This window comes from Stegostoma tigrinum, chromosome 10 (assembly GCF_030684315.1).
Source record: "Stegostoma tigrinum isolate sSteTig4 chromosome 10, sSteTig4.hap1, whole genome shotgun sequence".
Taxonomy (NCBI): Eukaryota; Metazoa; Chordata; class Chondrichthyes; order Orectolobiformes; family Stegostomatidae; genus Stegostoma; species Stegostoma tigrinum.
This window is the reverse complement of record NC_081363.1, coordinates 28041983-28061201: the sequence shown is the minus strand read 5'-3', so window position 1 is coordinate 28061201 and position 19219 is coordinate 28041983. Positions and strand designations below refer to the sequence as shown.

The following is a 19219-nucleotide window of genomic DNA, read 5'->3' as shown; positions in this document are numbered from 1 at the left end:
TTCAACTGTTCTCAAGCTAATCTGTGATGCTTTTCACACTGTAACAACACTTATTTTTTTAAAACCTCTGTCACAACATTTAAAAATATCTGTTACTAGGTCCTCTACACCTAAGATGGCACCGAAAGGCAACATTACAAACTTTTCACTGCACTCATACAAGTACACGTGATAATAAAGGCTATTCTAGATTCTAAATTGAGAAAAATCAATCTCAGTCAGACCCTTTTTTTTCTGTAAAGCTAAAAGCATTTTGGAATTGGCTTTGGCTTCATAGGGATTGGATTTAACTTCTATGACTGGTTTCTTGTATTGAATTTAAAAACAAGACAAATCATTGTTGAAATATTCTGTTGAATAAGCTTCACTTTACTTTAGAGTCTTCATAGAATCCCTGCAGTTTGGAAACAAGCCATTTGTCCCAATGAGTCCACACCACCCCTCTGAAGAGCAGCCCATCCAGACCCAGCCGACCTACCCTGTCCCTGTAACCCTGCATTTCCCACGTCTAATCCCTGGCCACTACAGGCAGTTTAGCACAGCCAATCCACCTAACCTTGCACATCTTTGGACTATGGGAGGAAACCGGAGCACCAGGAGAAACCCATGCTGACACAGGAAGAATGTGGAAACTCCACACAGACAATCACCTGAGGGCGGAATTGAACCCAGGTCCCTGGCACTGTGAGGCAACAGTGCTAACAACTGAGTCACTGTGCTGCCTGTAGGTGATCATTTAGCCTCCCAGGTCATAGCAAATTGGATAGCATAGGTGTGCACAATGTATTATGCTGCTAAGATTGAGATAGAAAAATCTAATCTTGGTTAAGAAAACAGGGTAAAATTAGAGCCATTAGTCTCTACAGAAGAAATGTCATTGGAACAGTGGTCTAGAGACCTAGACAAATGCTTTGGGAACATATGCCCAAATCCCAACATGACAGCTAGCAGACTTCGAATTTAACTAATAAGTCAGTCATTTCATGATCACAGATCACCAAACTGTCATAAACAAGTATCTGTTTCACTCACGTCCTTCGTGGAAGGAAATGTTCATTTATGGTCTGCTCTATATATGACTGTAGACCTAGAATAATGCAACTGAATCTTACCTGTTCACAATAATAGTGCAGGCAATCTGAGGACACAGCCCATTATGTAGAGTAGCACTACCACATGGCCTGAATGGGGTGCATTCAGAACGAATGTCAGAGCTTAAAATTGGTCAAACGCAAGTTGCTGTGAGCCAGACTGTCTGTGTGGAGTTTGCACATTCTCCCAGTGTCTGCGCAGGTTTCCTCCGGGTGCTCTCAGTTTCCTCCCACAGTCCAAAGATCTGCAGGGTAGGTAGACTGGCCATACTAAATTGGCTGTAGTGTTCAGGGGTGTATGGGTTATAGGGGGATGGGTCTGGGTGGGATGTTTCAAGGGGCAGTGTGGACTTGTTGGGCCGAAGGGCCTGTTTCCACACTGTAGGTAATCTAATCTAATCTAATTGTTACTCAACAAACCTACAGTCATGGCCTGGCATATTCCCCTTTGCAACAAAACCAAGTCAGGGTCCAACTCTTGGTCAAATCAGTGCTGTAGAAAATCTTGGAACTGGAACTAGGCACACCTAAAAAGTGATATGCTAACTTGGTGAAGCTACAACACAGAACTACCTGCATGCTAAAGACAGAGTTAAATTCTGTGCAGCATAGAAGAATGAGAGGCATCTGTATTGAAACATACAAGGTTCTCATGAGCCTTAAAAAAAAAGAGTAGAACAGGAAGCTCTACCTTGTGGTACAGCCTAGGTTCAGAGGATACGGAGACAATCAGAACAACTTCCCTCACAAAAAAATTCCCTCATCTAAGGGGTCAGTCAAGGCAATTTCCAACTGGACGACTTCTATTGCAACAATATTCGTTCTTAAATAAGGAAACCAAAACTGGGTCAGAGATAATGGGAACTGCAGGTGCTGGAGAATCCAAGATAACAAAGTGTGAAGCTGGGTGAGCACAGCAGGCCAAGCAGCATCTCAGGAACACAAAAGCTGACGTTTCGGGCCTAGACCCTTCATCAAAGAGGGGAATAGGGAGAGGGTTCCGGAATAAATAGGGAGAGAAGGGGAGACGGGCCGAAGACGGACAGAAAAGAAGATAGGTGGAGAGGAGAGTATAGGTGGGGAGGTAGGGAGGGGATAGGTCAGTCCAGGGAAGACGGACAGGTCAAGGAGGTGGGATGAGGTTAGTAGGTAGCTGGGGGTGCGGCTTGAGGTGGGAGGAAGGGATGGGTGAGAGGAAGAACAGGTTAGGGAGGCGGAGACAGGCTGGGTTGGTTTTGGGATGCAGTGGGGGGAGGGGAGATTTTGAAGCTTGTAAAGTCCACATTGATACCATTGGGCTGCAGGGTTCCCAAGCGGAATATGAGTTGCTGTTCCTGCAACCTTCGGGTGGCATCATTGTGGCACTGCAGGAGACCCATGATGGACATGTCGTCTAAAGAATGGGAGGGGGAGTTAAAATGGTTCGCGACTGGGAGGTGCAGTTCTTTGTTGCGAACCGAGCGGAGGTGTTCTGCAAAGCAGTCCCCAAGCCTCCGCTTGGTTTCCCCAATGTAGAGGAAGCCATACCGGATACAATGGATACAGTATACCACAATGGCAGATGTGCAGGTGAACATCTGCTTAATACAGAAAGTCATCTTGGGGCCTGGGATAGGGGTGAGGGAGGAGGTGTGGGGCAAGTGTAGCACTTCCTGCGGTTGCAGGGCAAGGTGCTGGATGTGGTGGGGTTGGAGCTGAGTGTGGAGCAAACAAGGGAGTCATGGAGAGACTGGTCTCTCTGGAAGGCAGACAAGGGTGGGGATGGAAAAATGTCTTGGGTGGTGGGGTCGGATTGTAGATGGCGGAAGTGTTGGAGGATGATGTGTTGTATCTGGAGGTTGGTGGGGTGGTGTGTGAGAATGAGCGGGATCCTCTTGGGGTGGTTGTGGCGGGGGCAGGGTGTGAGGGATGTGTTGCGGAAAATGCGGGAGACACGGTCGAGGGCGTTCTCAACCACTGTGGGGGGAAAGTTGCGGTCCTTGAAGAACTTGGACATCTGGGATGTGCGGGAGTGGAATGCCTTATCCTGGGAGCAGATGCGGCGGAGGTGGAGGAATTGGGAATAGGGGATGGAATTTTTGCAGGAGGGTGGGTGGGAGGAGGTGTATTCTAGGTAGCTGTGGGAGTCGGTGGGCTTGAAATGGACATCAGTTACAAGCTGGTTGCCTGAAATGGAGACTGAGAGGTCCAGGAAGGTGACGAATGTGCTGGAGATGGCCCAGGTGAACTGAAGGTTGGGGTGGAAGGTGTTGGTGAAGTGGATGAACTGTTCGAGCTCCTCTGGGGAGCAAGAGGTGGCGCCGATACAGTCATCAATGTAACGGAGGAAGAGGTGGGGATTGGGGCCTGTGTAGGTGTGGAAGAGGGACTGTTCCACGGAATTGTTCTCAAGATGTGGTCTCATCAAGGCAACAGCAACATACTATTCACACTCCTAATGATTTGCTCTACCTGCGTGCTAACGTTTTTGTTGTGTGTGTACCAGAACACCCAGATTTCCTCCCCATCTCCAACTCTCATATTTTGCAAATTTCATCCACTAAAATAATTTGCTCCTTCAATCTTATTCCTGCCAAAATAGACAAGTTTAAATTTTACATCATTATTTAGCACTTGCTGAATTTCAAAGCTATAAATTGAACCACATCCACATAAAATGGAGAAATGCTCGTGCATAAATAAGGGCAACTGGGTCACGGTAATTAATGGTCATTAATGACGTTTCGGGCCTATGAGAGAAGTATGTAGAATTTGTCCGTCCAAACTATGAGGAATAATAGGCGAAGGAAGTCACTAGTGAGTGAAATACAGGCCCAAACAGTAACAATAATGTGGGGAAAGTGTCTAAGAAATGTTAGGTGCCTGGTATTAAAGGGACTGCACACTTTGTGAGTGACTATACATACAAACTGGGGGGGGGAGAGAGGGAGAGAGAGAGAGCGCGAGAGAGAGAGAGCGCGAGAATCAGATTGGCAACAGAGGCCTGAATTTGTTCCGATAGTTTTTCAGAGTAGTATATTCCGGAAGTGATCAGGGAACAAGTTGCAAGTTGGCACTGTGTAATGTGACAGGATTAATGACCTCAGCTATATCACCCTTAGATAGCAATGATTGAATTTTACATCCAGTTTGAAAGGGAGAAGACTTGAGTTTAAGAACAGTACCTCGAACTTTGCCTTTATCTATGTGTGCAGGAAGCAGAGCAAGCTGAATTAAAGTAGCACACTAGGCTAGGGGATAGATCGAGAAAGATACAGTAACAGACATTTAAAGTGAACATTTCAGATCACTCAGAATAAGTACGTCCCTCATAATAAAAATTCTAAAGAGAGGGTTTAATCTGCGGTTCACAAAAGAGTTAAGGAATGCATTTAATTTCAGGAAAAAGCGTACAAACATGCAAAGATGAGCAACAGACTCTGACCAATTATTTGACCTAAAAAATCTGGTTAGCTCAATTGGCTAGATGCCAACATTGCAGGTTCAAATCCTGAACCGACTGAGGTCAGCACAAAGGACTCTCCTACTCAACCACTCCCCTTGCCTGAAGCATGACGACCCTCGGGTCAAACCACCACCAGCAGTCTCTCTTTCTTAAGAGGGCAGTCCAATAATGCAGAACTATGGCATTTGTACTTTTTTTAAAAAACAGTCAGAACTAGACAGCCGTGTCTTAAATGTGATGTTGCTCTTTTCAGACAGACATAGGACAATTTCTTTTTTGAGTTGTGCAACTTTGGACTACCGCCTCAGAAGGTGGAGTCATTAAATATTTTTAAAGCCAAACAGATTCTAGTTAAGCAAAGAATCAAAAAAGATTATCAAGGTTAGATCAGAATGTGGAATCCAAAACACTAACAGATCTTGTTGAATGGATGAGCAGGCTTGAATACTGGAATGATCTATTTCTGTTTTATTTCACATTTGTGGAACTGTTCTGCTGAAAATGATCATTTCTGAAGAGACGAACAACACCACCTACCGACTGTTATTAATCTGATCCTGGCAAAATACATTTGATAGTAATTGGCACCAAGGTTGCTTCCTCTTTCATGATGTTAATCCCTAACAAAATACAGGAAGTTTAGTTTACAATAAGCATGAATCAAGAACACAGAAATAAATCTCAAGGTTTATAGCTTTAAAATTAGATTATGCAAAATACCAATTATTTCCAACTCCTACTCACATCATGGCTTTTTTAAAAAAATAATTTGATCACAGTTGTACAAGCCCTCCTTTTGGTTTCATTTTAAAAGGTCCCATTTCAAAGCTTGGCGTCAAGATATGACTTCTCCTATGTTGGTGCAATTATCATAGAATAGTTTAAGTTTACCAAACTGAATTATTTTGTTCAAACAATTTCCTTTCAATGCTCTACTCTTCCCAGTTATTAACTATAAAAGTCCCAAGGCTTTTTTTTTCTTGGCAATTATAAAATCAAAACTACAAATGTACTGGAAATACACAGTAGATCCATCTGCACTGGGCAAGATGAGACAGATTAATACTCCATAGTCTAAGAATGAATCTACATTAAATAGTAAACCAATTTGTTTTCTATGCACTGACAAAACTGTCTTTTGCGCAAAAGCAAATTGTTGGTGAAACTCAGCAGGTCTGGTAACATCTGTGGGGAGGAAGCACAGTTAACTTTGAGTTTGGTGACTCTTCATCAGAACTGACAACAGATAGGTAAAAGTGGATTTATAATGAAAACGTGGGAAGTGCACAAGTTGGAGAGCAGATAGGCATAGTTGTAGCCAAGACAGACAGACACGCTTTCAGATTTGTCTGTGGCAGGTAACTAGAAGCTGGAACAAAAACAGAATTGCTGGAAAAGTTCAGCAAGTCTGGCAACATGTCTGAAGAAAAGTCAGAGGTAACGTTTCAGGTCCGGTGATCCTTTCTCAGTTGAGGCCAATCTCTCCTCATGTGACAAGCCCTTCATTACTGGGATCATTCTTGTAAACTTTCTCTACTCCCCGCTCCAATGCCAGCTCATTTTTCCTTAGGAATGGGACCCAAATTACTTCCCATATTCCAAATGCTATCTGACCAGAGCCTCAGCAGAATACCTCTGCTTTCATACTCTAGTTCTCTCAAAATGAGTACCAACGTCGCATTTGCTTCCCTAGCCGTCAACTGAACCTGCATATTAACCTTCAGAGAATCCTGAACTAGGACTCCCAAGGCCCTTTGCGCTTCAGATTTCCAAAGCCTTTCCTGGGTTCAGAAAATAGTCTGTGCCTCTAATCCATTTACCAAAGTACACAACCTCACACTTTCCCACACTGTATTCCATCAGTCGCTTCTTTGCCCACTCTCCTAGCTTGTCCAAGTGTTTGTGCAGCCTCCCCTCTTCTAAACATTATTTTTCTCTCGATTTGTCTTTGTCATCTCCAAACTTAGCAACAATGTACTCAATTGCTTTGTCCGGATTATGAACAATCAACATGAATAATTTTTGTCCTAAAACTGACCCTTGCAGAACTCGAGGTTGCCATCCTGGAGAAAATTCCTTTATCCTTGCTCTCTGTAAGTTACCAATCCTCTATCCATGCCAGAATTTTGCCCATAACGTTGTGGTCTCTTGTCTTATTTAGGAGCCTATGCAGCATTTGTCAAAGGCCTTCTGGAAATCCAAACAGATGGCGCCCACTGACTCCTTTGTCTAAATTTGCTTGTTACCTCCTCAAAGAATCCTTTGAGGTTTGTCAGGCTTGGCCTCACCCTGCCAAAGCCATGGCCCCAAAAGCTCCTGCCATTGCTGCTCCACGGTCTTCTCTGCTAGGCTCCCTTTCAAACAATTCTGTCCAACTCCTCCCTCATGTCTTTGTAATTATCTTTATTCAACTGCAATACAGTTACATCTGATTCAATCATTGTCCTCTCAAACTATAGGGTGAATTCCACCATTTTATGATCACTGCCCCCTAGAGGTTCCTTCACTTTCAGTTCCCTAATCAAGTCTGCCTCATTACACATCAATAAATCCAGAGTGGCCTGCTGCCAAATGTCCCAACAGGCCCCATGTCCCAACAAATCTCTCAGCAATCCACCCAGACCCATTCTCCTAAAACCCACCTACACATCCCTGAACACAACGGGCAATTTAGCATGGGCAATCCACCTAGCCTGCACATCTTTGGACTGTGGGAGGAAACCGGAGTACCCAGAGGAAACTCAAACAGACACAGGGAAAATGTGCAATATTCCTTCAAGAAGATCCATAACTTTGAATATTTAGTTCCTAGCTCTGATCCCGTTGCAGCTACATCTGTCTTGCATTGACTGTCCCTTTATCTGCTCTGCCTGAAGTGAGACTCCTGACCCTTTCCATATTAATTGTTCTGGAAACTTGACAGTTTTCTATAATTTTCCATATAACTGAACCCTCTCGCCCAATATTGACTTAAAGACCCTATTAACAGACCTGGTTATGCAAGTTTCTAGAACTCTGGTACCAGTATGAATCAGTTGTGGCCCAATCCTTTGGAACAGCTCCCTCGTTCCCCAGTACTGGTAACAACGTCCCATGAATTCGAACCCATATCTCCCACACCAATCTTTGAGCCACGTGTTTCTCTCTAATCTTGTTGACCCTGTGCCAATTTGCTCATGGCTCAGGTTGCAAATCAAAGATTACCACCTTTTTGGTTCTGCCTTGCAATTTAGCCCTAGCTGCTCATATTCCTTCAGAAGAACTTCGTTCTGCTTTCTATCCATCTCATTTATAACTACTTGGACCATGACAGCTGGATCTTTCTCCTTCCCCTCCAAATTTCTCTACAACCTAGCTGAAATCAATCCTGGCCACAGAGAACTGTGTCTATTCCCCAGACTATAGTAGTTGTAATCAGAAATACATTTCTCTTTCCACCACCTTGCACCCCACCGTCACCCCCACTTTTGAATGACTCCCTGTAGCATGGTGTTGTGGTCAGCTTGCTTATCCTCTCTACAGCTTCCACATTCCATACTGCAGTTGTTCATTAGCTCACCGAGCTGGTTGTTCTGTGACGTGCAGACATTTCGTCACCTTTCTGGGCATCATCAGTTCTACCTCTAATCTCATCACTTCCAGTTTTGTTGTTTTATACTGACTACTGCTAAACCAAGAGAACGAGAAGCGACAAGACTATCGCACCAGTGGATCGTATAAATCCAGATGGAAGCAAAACACCAATGCTTCGATTAGAGGTCGCACTGATGATGCCCAGAATGGTAACGAAATGTCTGCACACCACAGAACAACCGGCTCGGCGAGCTAATGAACAACTGCATCCAGAACCCAAGCTGTAAATGTTCGCTGACACATTCTACATTTGATATTAGCTTCCACAGCTTAGGAAAGGAAAGCAGAAAACAATGTTATTTCTGATCACTATACAGTGACTCTGAAAAAAGTACACAGACATCTCCAAGGACAATGATAGGCAAGTATAAGACAGGATACAATGGAGACACTCCATAGTCTCAAACTGCCTGCCAATCTGTAGCTTGATGGAAAGTGAATAATTGGGATAAATGCCACACCTCAGATTGAGTACTGCTCACTGGAGACAGGAAAAAGAAGAAAGAGAGAGAGAGAATGTCCAACAAGTTTAAGAGCTATTTTCAAGAGAACAGACATGCCATTCTGTGTAAATTGCAATAAACCCCATAATGTTGAAATTTGCAAGTGTTATTCCAGATTTTAATAAGTTGCCACACGGAGTTCAAAAACTAACTGATGTTCCCCAGAATTAACACCTTTTTGATACTTATCATTCAAATATTGAAAGCATGGCTAGTAGTGGAAAACAGTCAGTAATTTAACAACGGTTTTGAACATCAGAAATCTAACATATACAGCCAGCAGCACAACTGTCATATTCAAATTTAGCTTCAAATAGATTCCTCTCTATTGACAGTAATACAACAATATCCTACAAAGCTTGACTAAAATCCAGTAAATTCCAGAATAAAGACTCGATAAGATTAGCCCCAATAGCTGGAAATGAAATTACATGAAGCAAATACTGCAATGTTAGATTACCTTTAGCTTTTTGTGAATTCAATCATACTTTTGAAGTGTACCACAAGGTCTGATTGTGCAAATATGTCTGTACGTTTTCCACAAACATGCAGTGCCAGTACCTTGTTCCAGCTGAGACGCAATCTTTCTAGTCACAGCATGAAAATGAGGTCATTGCTAACCAGATAGGCCCACCAGTTCAATCTATCATATATACTAAAAGGGATAAAAAGTAAGAAACATTTTATTTATGGGCTTCTGTAAGAAATAAAAATCAAATGGAAGAATTTCAACTTGTAAGGCTTCCACTTCTCAACAAAATTCTAAACAGGACAAATACATTTACGATTACAGTCTTCTCGAGAGTGCAGTCACCAAAATTACTGAAGTCATTCAGTCTCCATAATGCTATAGAAATGCAGTGATATTTTTCTAATAACCAGTAGACTGGATATATCAACTTCCTGCCTTTAAGGTGAAACCTTTACGAGCTTGTAGACTTGCTCGCAGAGCTGGTGTGTTTGGTTGCAGACATTTCATCACTGTGCCTCTGGTGTGAAGCGTTGGTGTTCTGTCCCACTTGTTATTTATATGCCTCGGTGTGCTGGGGTAGTTGCCATTACTTCCAGTCCTGTTTTCCAGTGGTTTGTATATCGCGTCCAGTTCAACGTGTTTGTTGGAGTTCCAGTTGGAGTGCCAGGTTTCCAGGAATTCCCTGGCACGTCTGTTTGGCTCATGCTGTTACGGGTGTGTTGTCCCAGTCAAATTTGTGCCCTTCTTTGTCCATGCGTATTGAGACCAGTGAGAATTACTCCAGATAATTAATTACTCCAGCAACCACCTCAACACCCATAAACGGAACTGCATCAGGATATTACTTAAATGGATCACAACACACTGCAGGAATCCAGAATTGTGCAAAGCAGAACAAGAGCTCTTGTATGGAGTTTTTGCAAGGAATGGATACTCAAAAAGCACAATCCACCGTTACGTCCGTGACAGACACAACAAGACGACACAACATGGCCAGACACACTAGTTATGCAACTATACAAAGACAGATGACCACAAGACTACTCCTACCCCAAGGTATTAGGGTAGCCCACAAAACAACAACCACCCTGCAACAGCTACTGTCGAATGTAAAAGGATCTCATACCCACAACCAATAAAACAAATGCAAATATACAAAATACCATGCAAGGACCATGAAAACTTACTGCGACCAAGCTGGAAGAAAACTGACAATAAGGATACAAGAACACCAACTAACACCAACAACAAGAGGCATGGCCAATTCTCACTGGTCTCAATACACACGGACAAAGGAGGGCACAAATTTGACTGGGACAATACATCCACAATAGCACGAGCCAACAGAAATGCCAGAGAATTCCTGGAAGCCTGGCATTCCAACAGAACTCCATCAAACACACTGAATTGGACCCAATTTCCAAACCACTGAAAAACAGAAGCAGAAGTAATGCCAACCACCCCAACAAACCTCGAGGCATATAAATAACAAGCAGGCTAAAACTCCAACGCTTCACCAGAGGCTCACTGACGATGTTACCTAGCAGGGTGGCGAAACATCTGTGACCAAACACACCGGTTCAGTGAGCAAGTCTACAATCGCATCCACAACCCGAGCTACAAAATCTTGAAAGTAATTTTTTTTTATTTGTAAAGTTGCGTTCCCCAAGTAGGGCTAAAAACCGATCTGCGCCATTACTTGGGTAGGCATGCTTGGCGTTCAATGAGTTGCAAGCTGCCTATACTACTCCCAGTGGAGGATATACATACACATTTTGTTAAGCTAAGCTAAGCTACAAATAAATTTGGTGCTGCCATTTCTGGAAATGGATCATCTAGGCAGAGGGAGGGCTTCAGAATCACGGGTGGAAATCTTAGTTAGAGGTGGACAGTAGCAGAAAAGCTATCTTTTTAATTAGAAAGGTGAGAATTAATTGATATTTCACTTGTCTGCTGCTCCCAGCCATCGGGATCAAGACCTGGCATCAGTACTGCTAAGTGGCTAATGACCTCAAAAAGGTAGTCAAAGTCAGTGAATACATCGTCACAAAGCACATACACTAACATTTTGCACCGTCCAACACATCACACCCTCACTTTCCAGCTAACTGTCAACAGCATTTGGAACTCAGGACTTTTACGTAGGATCCAGAAACTCCCCCTACAAATGTGCCAGCTTCACACACATCTCAGTTTTCAGGAATGACATGGCATGATTATCACGCAAATACTAACATGCTTCCTTCACTTTCTGTGACAAGGTGGCACATAGAGGATTAGAGCAGAACCAGAGGGGACAAGGACTATTGCACCTCCTGCAGTTTACAGAGGAATTGGTGTTGCAGCTACAATTACAAAGTAAGATCATAAGATGTTGGAGCTGAAGTAGGTCATTCTTATGGACCAGACCAAACCCCGTCAAATTAAGAAAACATTAGGTTCTAGGCCAAGTGCAAGGCATTGCATTCCAGATGCAATTTGATTGGTCAAAGTACTCAATGCTAAGCAAAACACACTTCATCTTTACACTACAGTTAAAATACACACAAAATAAAGACAAAATAAAATAATTGGCTTGACTGTAACTATCGAATGACTTAAACTAATATATTTATTAATATTACCAAGTAACTGTTCCAATACAATAACATCCGATAAACACGCTCTTGGAGAAGGCAAGTTCAGTAAAGCAGACTGTCTCACATGCAATTCTAGCACTTTTAGTGCTCACAAACAGAGGAATAAGAGCTTGCAGATCCAACTTCAAGACTCCATCAACTGCAGAAAGCTAAAAATAAAACAAAATCCTGGTTCTATGGACCTTGACCTCACCTATTCAGGCTGCTAGTTTTGATCCAACTTTTAAAAAAACCCAAACCCTCACAAGTTATTTACTTTATTGGCTTTGAGCAGACTATTTTTCACTTGTCTCAACCTTTCTTCAAATGAAAAACAGAGACAAAATACACCTCTAAGCCATAATATTGTCATACCATTCAACCCATTGAGTCTGTTCTGCCAATGATATCATGGCTGTTCTAATGCTCCTGACCTCCACTTTCCTGACGTTTGCTCATAATCTATGATTCTCCTAATTAAGTATATTCAAGGTTCAGATAAATTTTTAATGACCCAGCCTCGACAGCTTTCCATGGCAAAGAATTCCACAGATTCATGACCTTCATTTGTCTTAAATGTGCAACCTCTTGTTTTGAGATTTTGCAATGTGGTCCTAGACTCTCCTGTGAGATTATGCACTTTGGCAGGAAGAACTGAAGAATTGGATATGATTGGCGGTGGGGGAAAGAACTGTAGGAAAGTGCACATAAGAGATCTGGGGACCCAAGCGAGCAGCTCACAAATAGCCAGAATCCAAATTCAGCTAGTAATAGGGAAGGCAAAAAGATTGATGGCCATTATTTCCAAGGGAATGGATTTTAAAAAATGGAAATCTTGCTAAAAGCATAAAGCCATTACTCAAATCACAGATGAAATACAGGAACATAAACAAAGTTGCTGGAAAAGCTCAGCAGGTCTGGTAGCATCTGTGAAGGAAAATACAGAGTTAACGTTTCAGGTCCAGTGACCCTTCCTCAGAACCGATTGATGAAATTTCATCACAGATGAAATACTGTGAACTGCTTTGGTCCCGAAATCTAAAGAATGATATACCGCTCAGGAATCCTTCATCCAGAAACCTTGGGACCAACTAGTCTTTAGATAAAGGTATTTGCCAATACACTGATCCTGGAAGTCCATTTGGCACCTCTGGCAAAAACTTTACTTGGCCCTGAGACTTAAAAATGAACTTTCCAAAGGGCTTGAGCTCAGCAAATCTACAGGTTTGTTCTCGAAAAGACCTTCAGATTTCAGGTCTTTTTAGTTTTCGGACACGCAGATAAAGAACGACTGACCTAATGGGAACGGGAGGCAAATTCTAGATGCGGAGGAGAGCTAAAATAGATTGCAGTCATGTTCAATCGTAATTTAGAAGAAGAAAGGAAACCTTATTGAAGCATAAAAGATTTTTAGGGATTTAAAAGGGTAGATGCTGAAAGATTACCTTCCCTTTTTACAGAATCTAGTATCAGATGGCATTCTCAAACTGTGGGATCAACCATTTAATACAGAGACAGACAGGAATTTCTTCATTCAGAGGACAGTCAGTCAATCTGCGGACTCCTTTACCACAGAGGACTGTCAAGTAAGGGAATCGAGGGCTACAGGGAAAAAGCAGGAAAGTGGAGTTCAGGATGATCAGATTAACCATGATCTCATCAAATGATGCTGCCAACTGATCAGCCACAGGGGTCCTAAAATTTGATTTGCCATTCCCAGCCACCAGTTCATAATCTGCTGCTGAACATACTTTAAAGGCCAGTACATGATTCAGCAGACAAAACAGGGCTACATCTGCACTAGGAATAATATCAATGGGGTAAGCACAAAGAGATTGCTGATGGCCAGGCACATATATGTTGACTGTATTGTGGGCCTGCTAGGCAGCTTCCTATCACAGTCAAACACAGCATGGAGAAGTCCAACTTTCAGCTGACTGAGGATATCAACAGAACAAGTTCCTGTCATATTGCAGATCCAGAAGAACTGTTACTGTTGCTTCCATTATCTTTTACAGCCAAAGCAATGACAAGAATGTCAAACAAGATTTATCTTTTTCATAAAACATCTTCAAAATAGTCTACTTGAACTTGGGGAGCCAAGATCTGATGCACAAATGTTCACCTACCTGGTAGTTCTCCCAGCTACCACAAGCTTCCCTGACTGTCATCTTCCCTCACGTAGGTGCAATGGCAGCTAATTGGTAGTAACCTAGTTATAGCCAAAATCTTTCACTCATAAATCCACTATTTCACCTGACTCCCATGCAAGGACTGAAGCAAGAACTTGTTTTAGCTTTGAAACAGAAAATAAAATTGACAAAGACCAAAAAAGGGTGAAAGATCACAATGTGCTTACGGAAGAATTCGATATTAGTTTGTCAACAGGCTATGACATTAAAGCACAAAATGGAAATCTTAAAGGTGTTTTCGTGAAAAAAAGTAAAACCTTACAGAAACATCCTAAACTTCATACTCCCAAGCTTGAAGACTTGGGTTTTGTATTTTTTTTAATCAAAGAAGTTGAATGATTCCTGCATGTCTAGACCAATGCAGGTGGAAAAAGCAGGGAATTTAAGGAATTGAATATTATTTAAATGGAGAAAGGCTGCAGAAAGTAACAGAACAGAGGTATTTGGGAGTTATTTATTTCAGAACCCTCTTCCCCTCCCCCAGTTCTGATGAAGGGTCTCGGCTTGAAACGTCAGCTTTCCTGCTAAAGATGCTGCTTGGCCTGCTGTGTTCATCCAGCTCCACAATCCTTGTTATCTCAGATCTTCCAGCATCTGCAGTTCCTATTACCTCTGATACAATTTTAACCCCACTGCAAATCCTCTTCTGAGGATGTCTAACCTGAAGAAGTTACCCTCCTGCCTCCAGACCGACCTCAGGGGATCTCTCTCCCACTGCAAACCTGTCTGTCTCCTCTCCACCTATCTTCTCCTCTATCCATTTTCAATCCACCTCCCCCTCTCTCCATATTTAATTTCAGAACCCTCTTCCCCACCCCCATTTCTGATTAAGGGACTAGGCTCGAAACGTCAGCTTTCCGGCTCCTAAGATGCTGCTTGGCCTGCTGTGTTCATCCAGCTTCACACCTTGTTATCTCAGTTAACATTTGCAGTCCGATATAACTTCTTTGGAATGCTTCAATGCTCCAGCACTGTTTGTATTTCAGATTTCCAGTATCCACAGTATTTCGCATTTGTAATACAGGTACAGTTTGGGTTTACTAGCTCTGGTTTTAAAGCCATAACTGTACATCATGTATAGAGATAATGGGAACTGCAGATGCTGGAGAATCCAAGATAACAAAGTGTGAAGTTGGATGAACACAGCAGACCAAGCAGCATCTCAGGAGCACAATGCTGCTTGGCCTGCTGTGTTCATCCAGCTTCACACTTTGTTACTATTCATCATGTAACAGGTTAAAGTTAAAGCAACATGTACTTATTCTGTAAAGAATTACAGTTGTGCAAACTGCTCAAAAGCTGCTCTCGTTAGCTTTGCCGGCCTAAAATTTCATTGTTCACCACATGTTACGAAACCAAGTGATCCACAAACATTAGCCGAAAAGTGCGTTTCTCTGTCTTTTTTCAGTTCCAATTCAAAGACTGGCATTTGAAACTTGAAAAGCAATCTCGCTTCACGTCAGTCCAATACTCTTCGTCTTTTTTCCGAACTCTAGCTCTCCATCCCACCAAACTCTGGTGATGTTGAATAGATGAATACGAGAAAGTACTCAGCTTTCATGTATCAATTAAATAATGAAAAGGCGACTTTCAGGTCGGTGGGTACCAACACAACGGGCAGCATAGAAGAAAAATCACACTCAAACAGCTGCCCTCAAACCTGAGTTCTCCTGATCGGTAGTGACAGATCCAAGAAGAACATGAAACAGCAAAAAGGAAACCAACAGTTGAACCACAAACTGAATTTTTACGAAAAGAACTAAAACAAAAGTCAAACCAAAAAACAAAAACTGGATAAACTCAGTTTCAAAGGGCAAAATTTGCGAAAAGAAAGCAGTTTACCTGCCACCGGCCAACAGTGAGGAAGAAAAGCGAGAAGGGGATGGCCGTGCCCGACATGGCATGTGTGGAGGGCATCCCGTACTCGGAGTCGTAGAATATCTCCACCTTGACCACCGGAGGAGAGCGGGGCCTGGGCCAGCGGATGATGTCTTTGGTACACTGGCCCAGGTACATGACCCACACCCAGATAACGATAAGCCGGCGGCCAACATACGGGTCGATGTTCCAGAGCCAGAAGGGGAAGAAGGTGATGTAGAAGAGCTCGTTGCCCAGCTCTGTGCCGAAGCTGAACAAGTAATACAGCAGCCGGTTCTGGATGATGAACTCAGTGCCCCCCGCCTCCTCATTCAGGGAGTTCCTCCGCCTGGGTTTCTTCTTCTCGGTTGTCGGATCGGCAGCCCCCTCGTCCTCCTCCACTTTGCTTCCCGGGGTGTCGCCGCCCGATGGCAGGCAGGCGACGCCGTTCTTCTTGCCGCAGTCCGAATGACGGGAGGGCGGCTGATCCCCGCCGCGGCGGTGCGTGGCGCCGCTCCGGTTCCCCGTGACCACGGCGGAACGCCGGCAGTCGCCGTTAGCCTGCGGCGGCGGGGGCGCGGTGCGGACGGGCTGTACGCCGCATAGCTGCTGAAAGCGGGCCACTTGATCGGGGTGGTTCAGATAGCGGAACAGGCGCCGCCAACCGTCCGCTTTCAGCCTCATCTCAACGGTCGGTGGCTCGCCCCCTCACTCTCCAATCAGACCACCCTCTCTCTTCCCCAACTCCCACACCCGGGAGCCGGGCCTCTCCGATCCACCCGGCTTCCAGAAACTTCTCCGTCCGATTCAGTCCGTCCAGATTTTCGTTCCTCTTTTTTTTACCTTCCCTCTCTCTGTGCTAACTCTATCCGGGCTCAGAATGAGATTGAAGGAGAAGGGGGCGTGTGTCTGTTATCTGTTCAGGGAGGGGAGCCTTGTCTTGCTCGCGTCCGCCCTTCCCGCTCCGGCTCTAGGGGGCGCGCATGTCGTCAGCCGCGTTGGCGCGTGGCCGGCCTCGGCGGCCCGAGCTACCCCGCCCCCGACTAAGCCTATTCGCGAGCTCGCGCTCGCGCTGCCCGGAGACCCGCGGCGGTTGACGCGAAGTTTTCGAGGCAAATAGCGACAGTCAGAAACAACAACAAAATACAAAAGGAAAGAATGGCCGACGGCTTCCGAAATAAACACAGAGCCGAGAGGCTGCGACTCAAGTAAATAGTGCAAAAAGATACTCAACAAGCAAAAACAAATTGCTGGAAAAGCTCAGCATCTCTGGAGGAGAAAACAGAGTGAACGTTTCGGAGCTGGTGGCTCTTCCTCAAAGTTGTGAGGAAGGGTCACCGGATCCAAAACGTTAACTCTGCTGCCGCATTATGGGAAGGACGTGGAAACATTAGAAAGGGTGCAGAGGATTTACCAGGATGTTGCCTGGTATGGAGGGAAGGTCTTATGAGAAAAGGGTGAGGGACTTGAGGCTGTTTCCATTGGAGAGAAGATTGAGAGGTGATTTAATAGAGACATTCAAGATGATCAGACGATTAGATAGGGTGGACAGCGAGAGCCTTTTTCCTCGAATGGAGATGGCTAGCACAAAGGGACGTAGCTTTAAATTGAGGGGTGATAGATATAGGACAGATGTCAGAGATAGGTTTTTACTCAGTAGTAAGGGTGTGGAATGCCCTTTCTGCAACAGTAGTAGACTTGCCAAGTTTAAGGGCATTTGAATGGTCATTGGATAAACATATGGATGATAATGGAATAGTGTAGGTTAGACGGGCTTCAGTTTGGCTTCACAGGTCAGCACAACATCCGAAGGGCCTGTACTACGCTGTTATGTTCTATGTTTTCTCCTCCACAGATGCTGCCAGACCTGCTGAGCTTTTCCAGCAACTTTGTTTTTGTCCCAGATTTACAGCATCTGCAGTTCTTTTGGTTTTTAGTCAACAGGCAAACTTTGTGTCAGCTGCCATTCACTTGGTGGTGCCGCTCCTGACTCTTGACTCGCAAGGTTCAAGTCAAGAAAAAATATTCAGCGTTTGATGGTCTATACTGAAGAGGTGCTGTCTGTTGGATGAGTTGTTAAACTGAATGTCCACCAGCCTGCTCAGCTGGTTGTTGAAAGAAGCATGGCGCTTATCATGGACATTATCTTTGATGTCCTGGCCAATATCTAGATTCACACAGCCCTGAAAAGAAGCCCTTTGGCTCACAGCCATCAAACATTCATTTACTCCAATCCCATTTCCCAGCATTTGGCCCTTAGACTTTATGACATGGCTTTTTTAAGTGCTCATCTAATTATTTCATAACTGTCTTGAGCATTCCTGCCTCTGCAACTATTTTAGGCAGTGAGTTCCAGATACCCAAAACCCTCTGGTTGGTTAGCTGGTTTGCAGTACAGAATTACATCAATATCATTGGTTCAATTACCACACCAGCTAAAGTTACCATGAAGGATTTTCTTTCTTAATCTCACCCCTTGCCTGAGGTTAAAGTCACCACTCATCATTTCTCTTTAGTGAGAGAGCAGCCCCATGTTCCAGGAGGATTATGGCAACTTTACCTTTATTTAACAGACTACAAATTTTCCTATCAGGTACAAACTACATTCTAGAACATTATAATACAAAACAAACTGCAAGGAACCAGTACTGATTTGTACCCTGTGGTGTCCAACTGAACACAGGTCACCAATCACAGAACACCCTGTGACCATCACGATTTCTTCCTGGCATTGAGCAAAATTTTGATTCCAATTTGACAAACTGCCATGGATCCCATGGGCTCTGTTTCTTAACCACTTGCCATGTGAGACCTCAGAAGCCTTACTGAAGTCCACATAGACAACATCAACTGCACTGACTTAGTCACACCAAAAAAATTCAATGAAATTTGTTAGACATGGTCTCACCTTTAGCTATACTGCCAGTCCTTGATTAATCCTTGCCTTTCCAATTAAAGATGAGCTTTGAATGCCAGAATGTATTCTGATAGTTTCCATACTGTAGATGTTAGACTCACCAGCCTGTTGTTTATCCCTAACATCTTTCTTGAATAATGATATTGTATTAGTCATCTGGCACCCCTCTTGATGCAGACAGGATTTGAAAATTAATGTCAGAGCCCATACAATCTCCCTCTCTGATAATGGGAACTGCAGATGCTGGAGAACCCAAGATAACAAAGTGTGAAGCTGGATGAACACAGCAGGCCAAGCAGCATCTCAGGAGCACAAAAGCTGATGATTTAGCACCAGGTTCCCCATGAACATGCGGTGCATCTAGAGGAGAGAGGCGGCGCCCATACGGCCGCGCTCCTGCCCAGAATCGAACGGCACTACGCACCGACCGGAGTTGGTTATCCCAGGCCAACCAGAGATCCGCGGCGCTAGGGTATCCTTACGTTTAGGCG

The 19219-nt window shown here is 43.9% G+C and overlaps 1 protein-coding gene across 1 annotated transcript in view; it reads right to left on the bottom strand.

Moving 5' to 3' along the window:
- Nucleotides 1-16774, bottom strand: part of sgpp1b (sphingosine-1-phosphate phosphatase 1b) — a 56147-nt gene extending 39373 nt beyond the window's left edge. Inside the window, exon 1 of the mRNA XM_048537146.2 lies at nt 15797-16774. Coding sequence (XP_048393103.1) covers nt 15797-16495 — 699 coding nt within the window. The 5' untranslated portion in view covers nt 16496-16774. The remainder of the gene's footprint in view (nt 1-15796) is intronic.
- Between the last annotated feature and the right edge of the window lie 2445 nt (nt 16775-19219).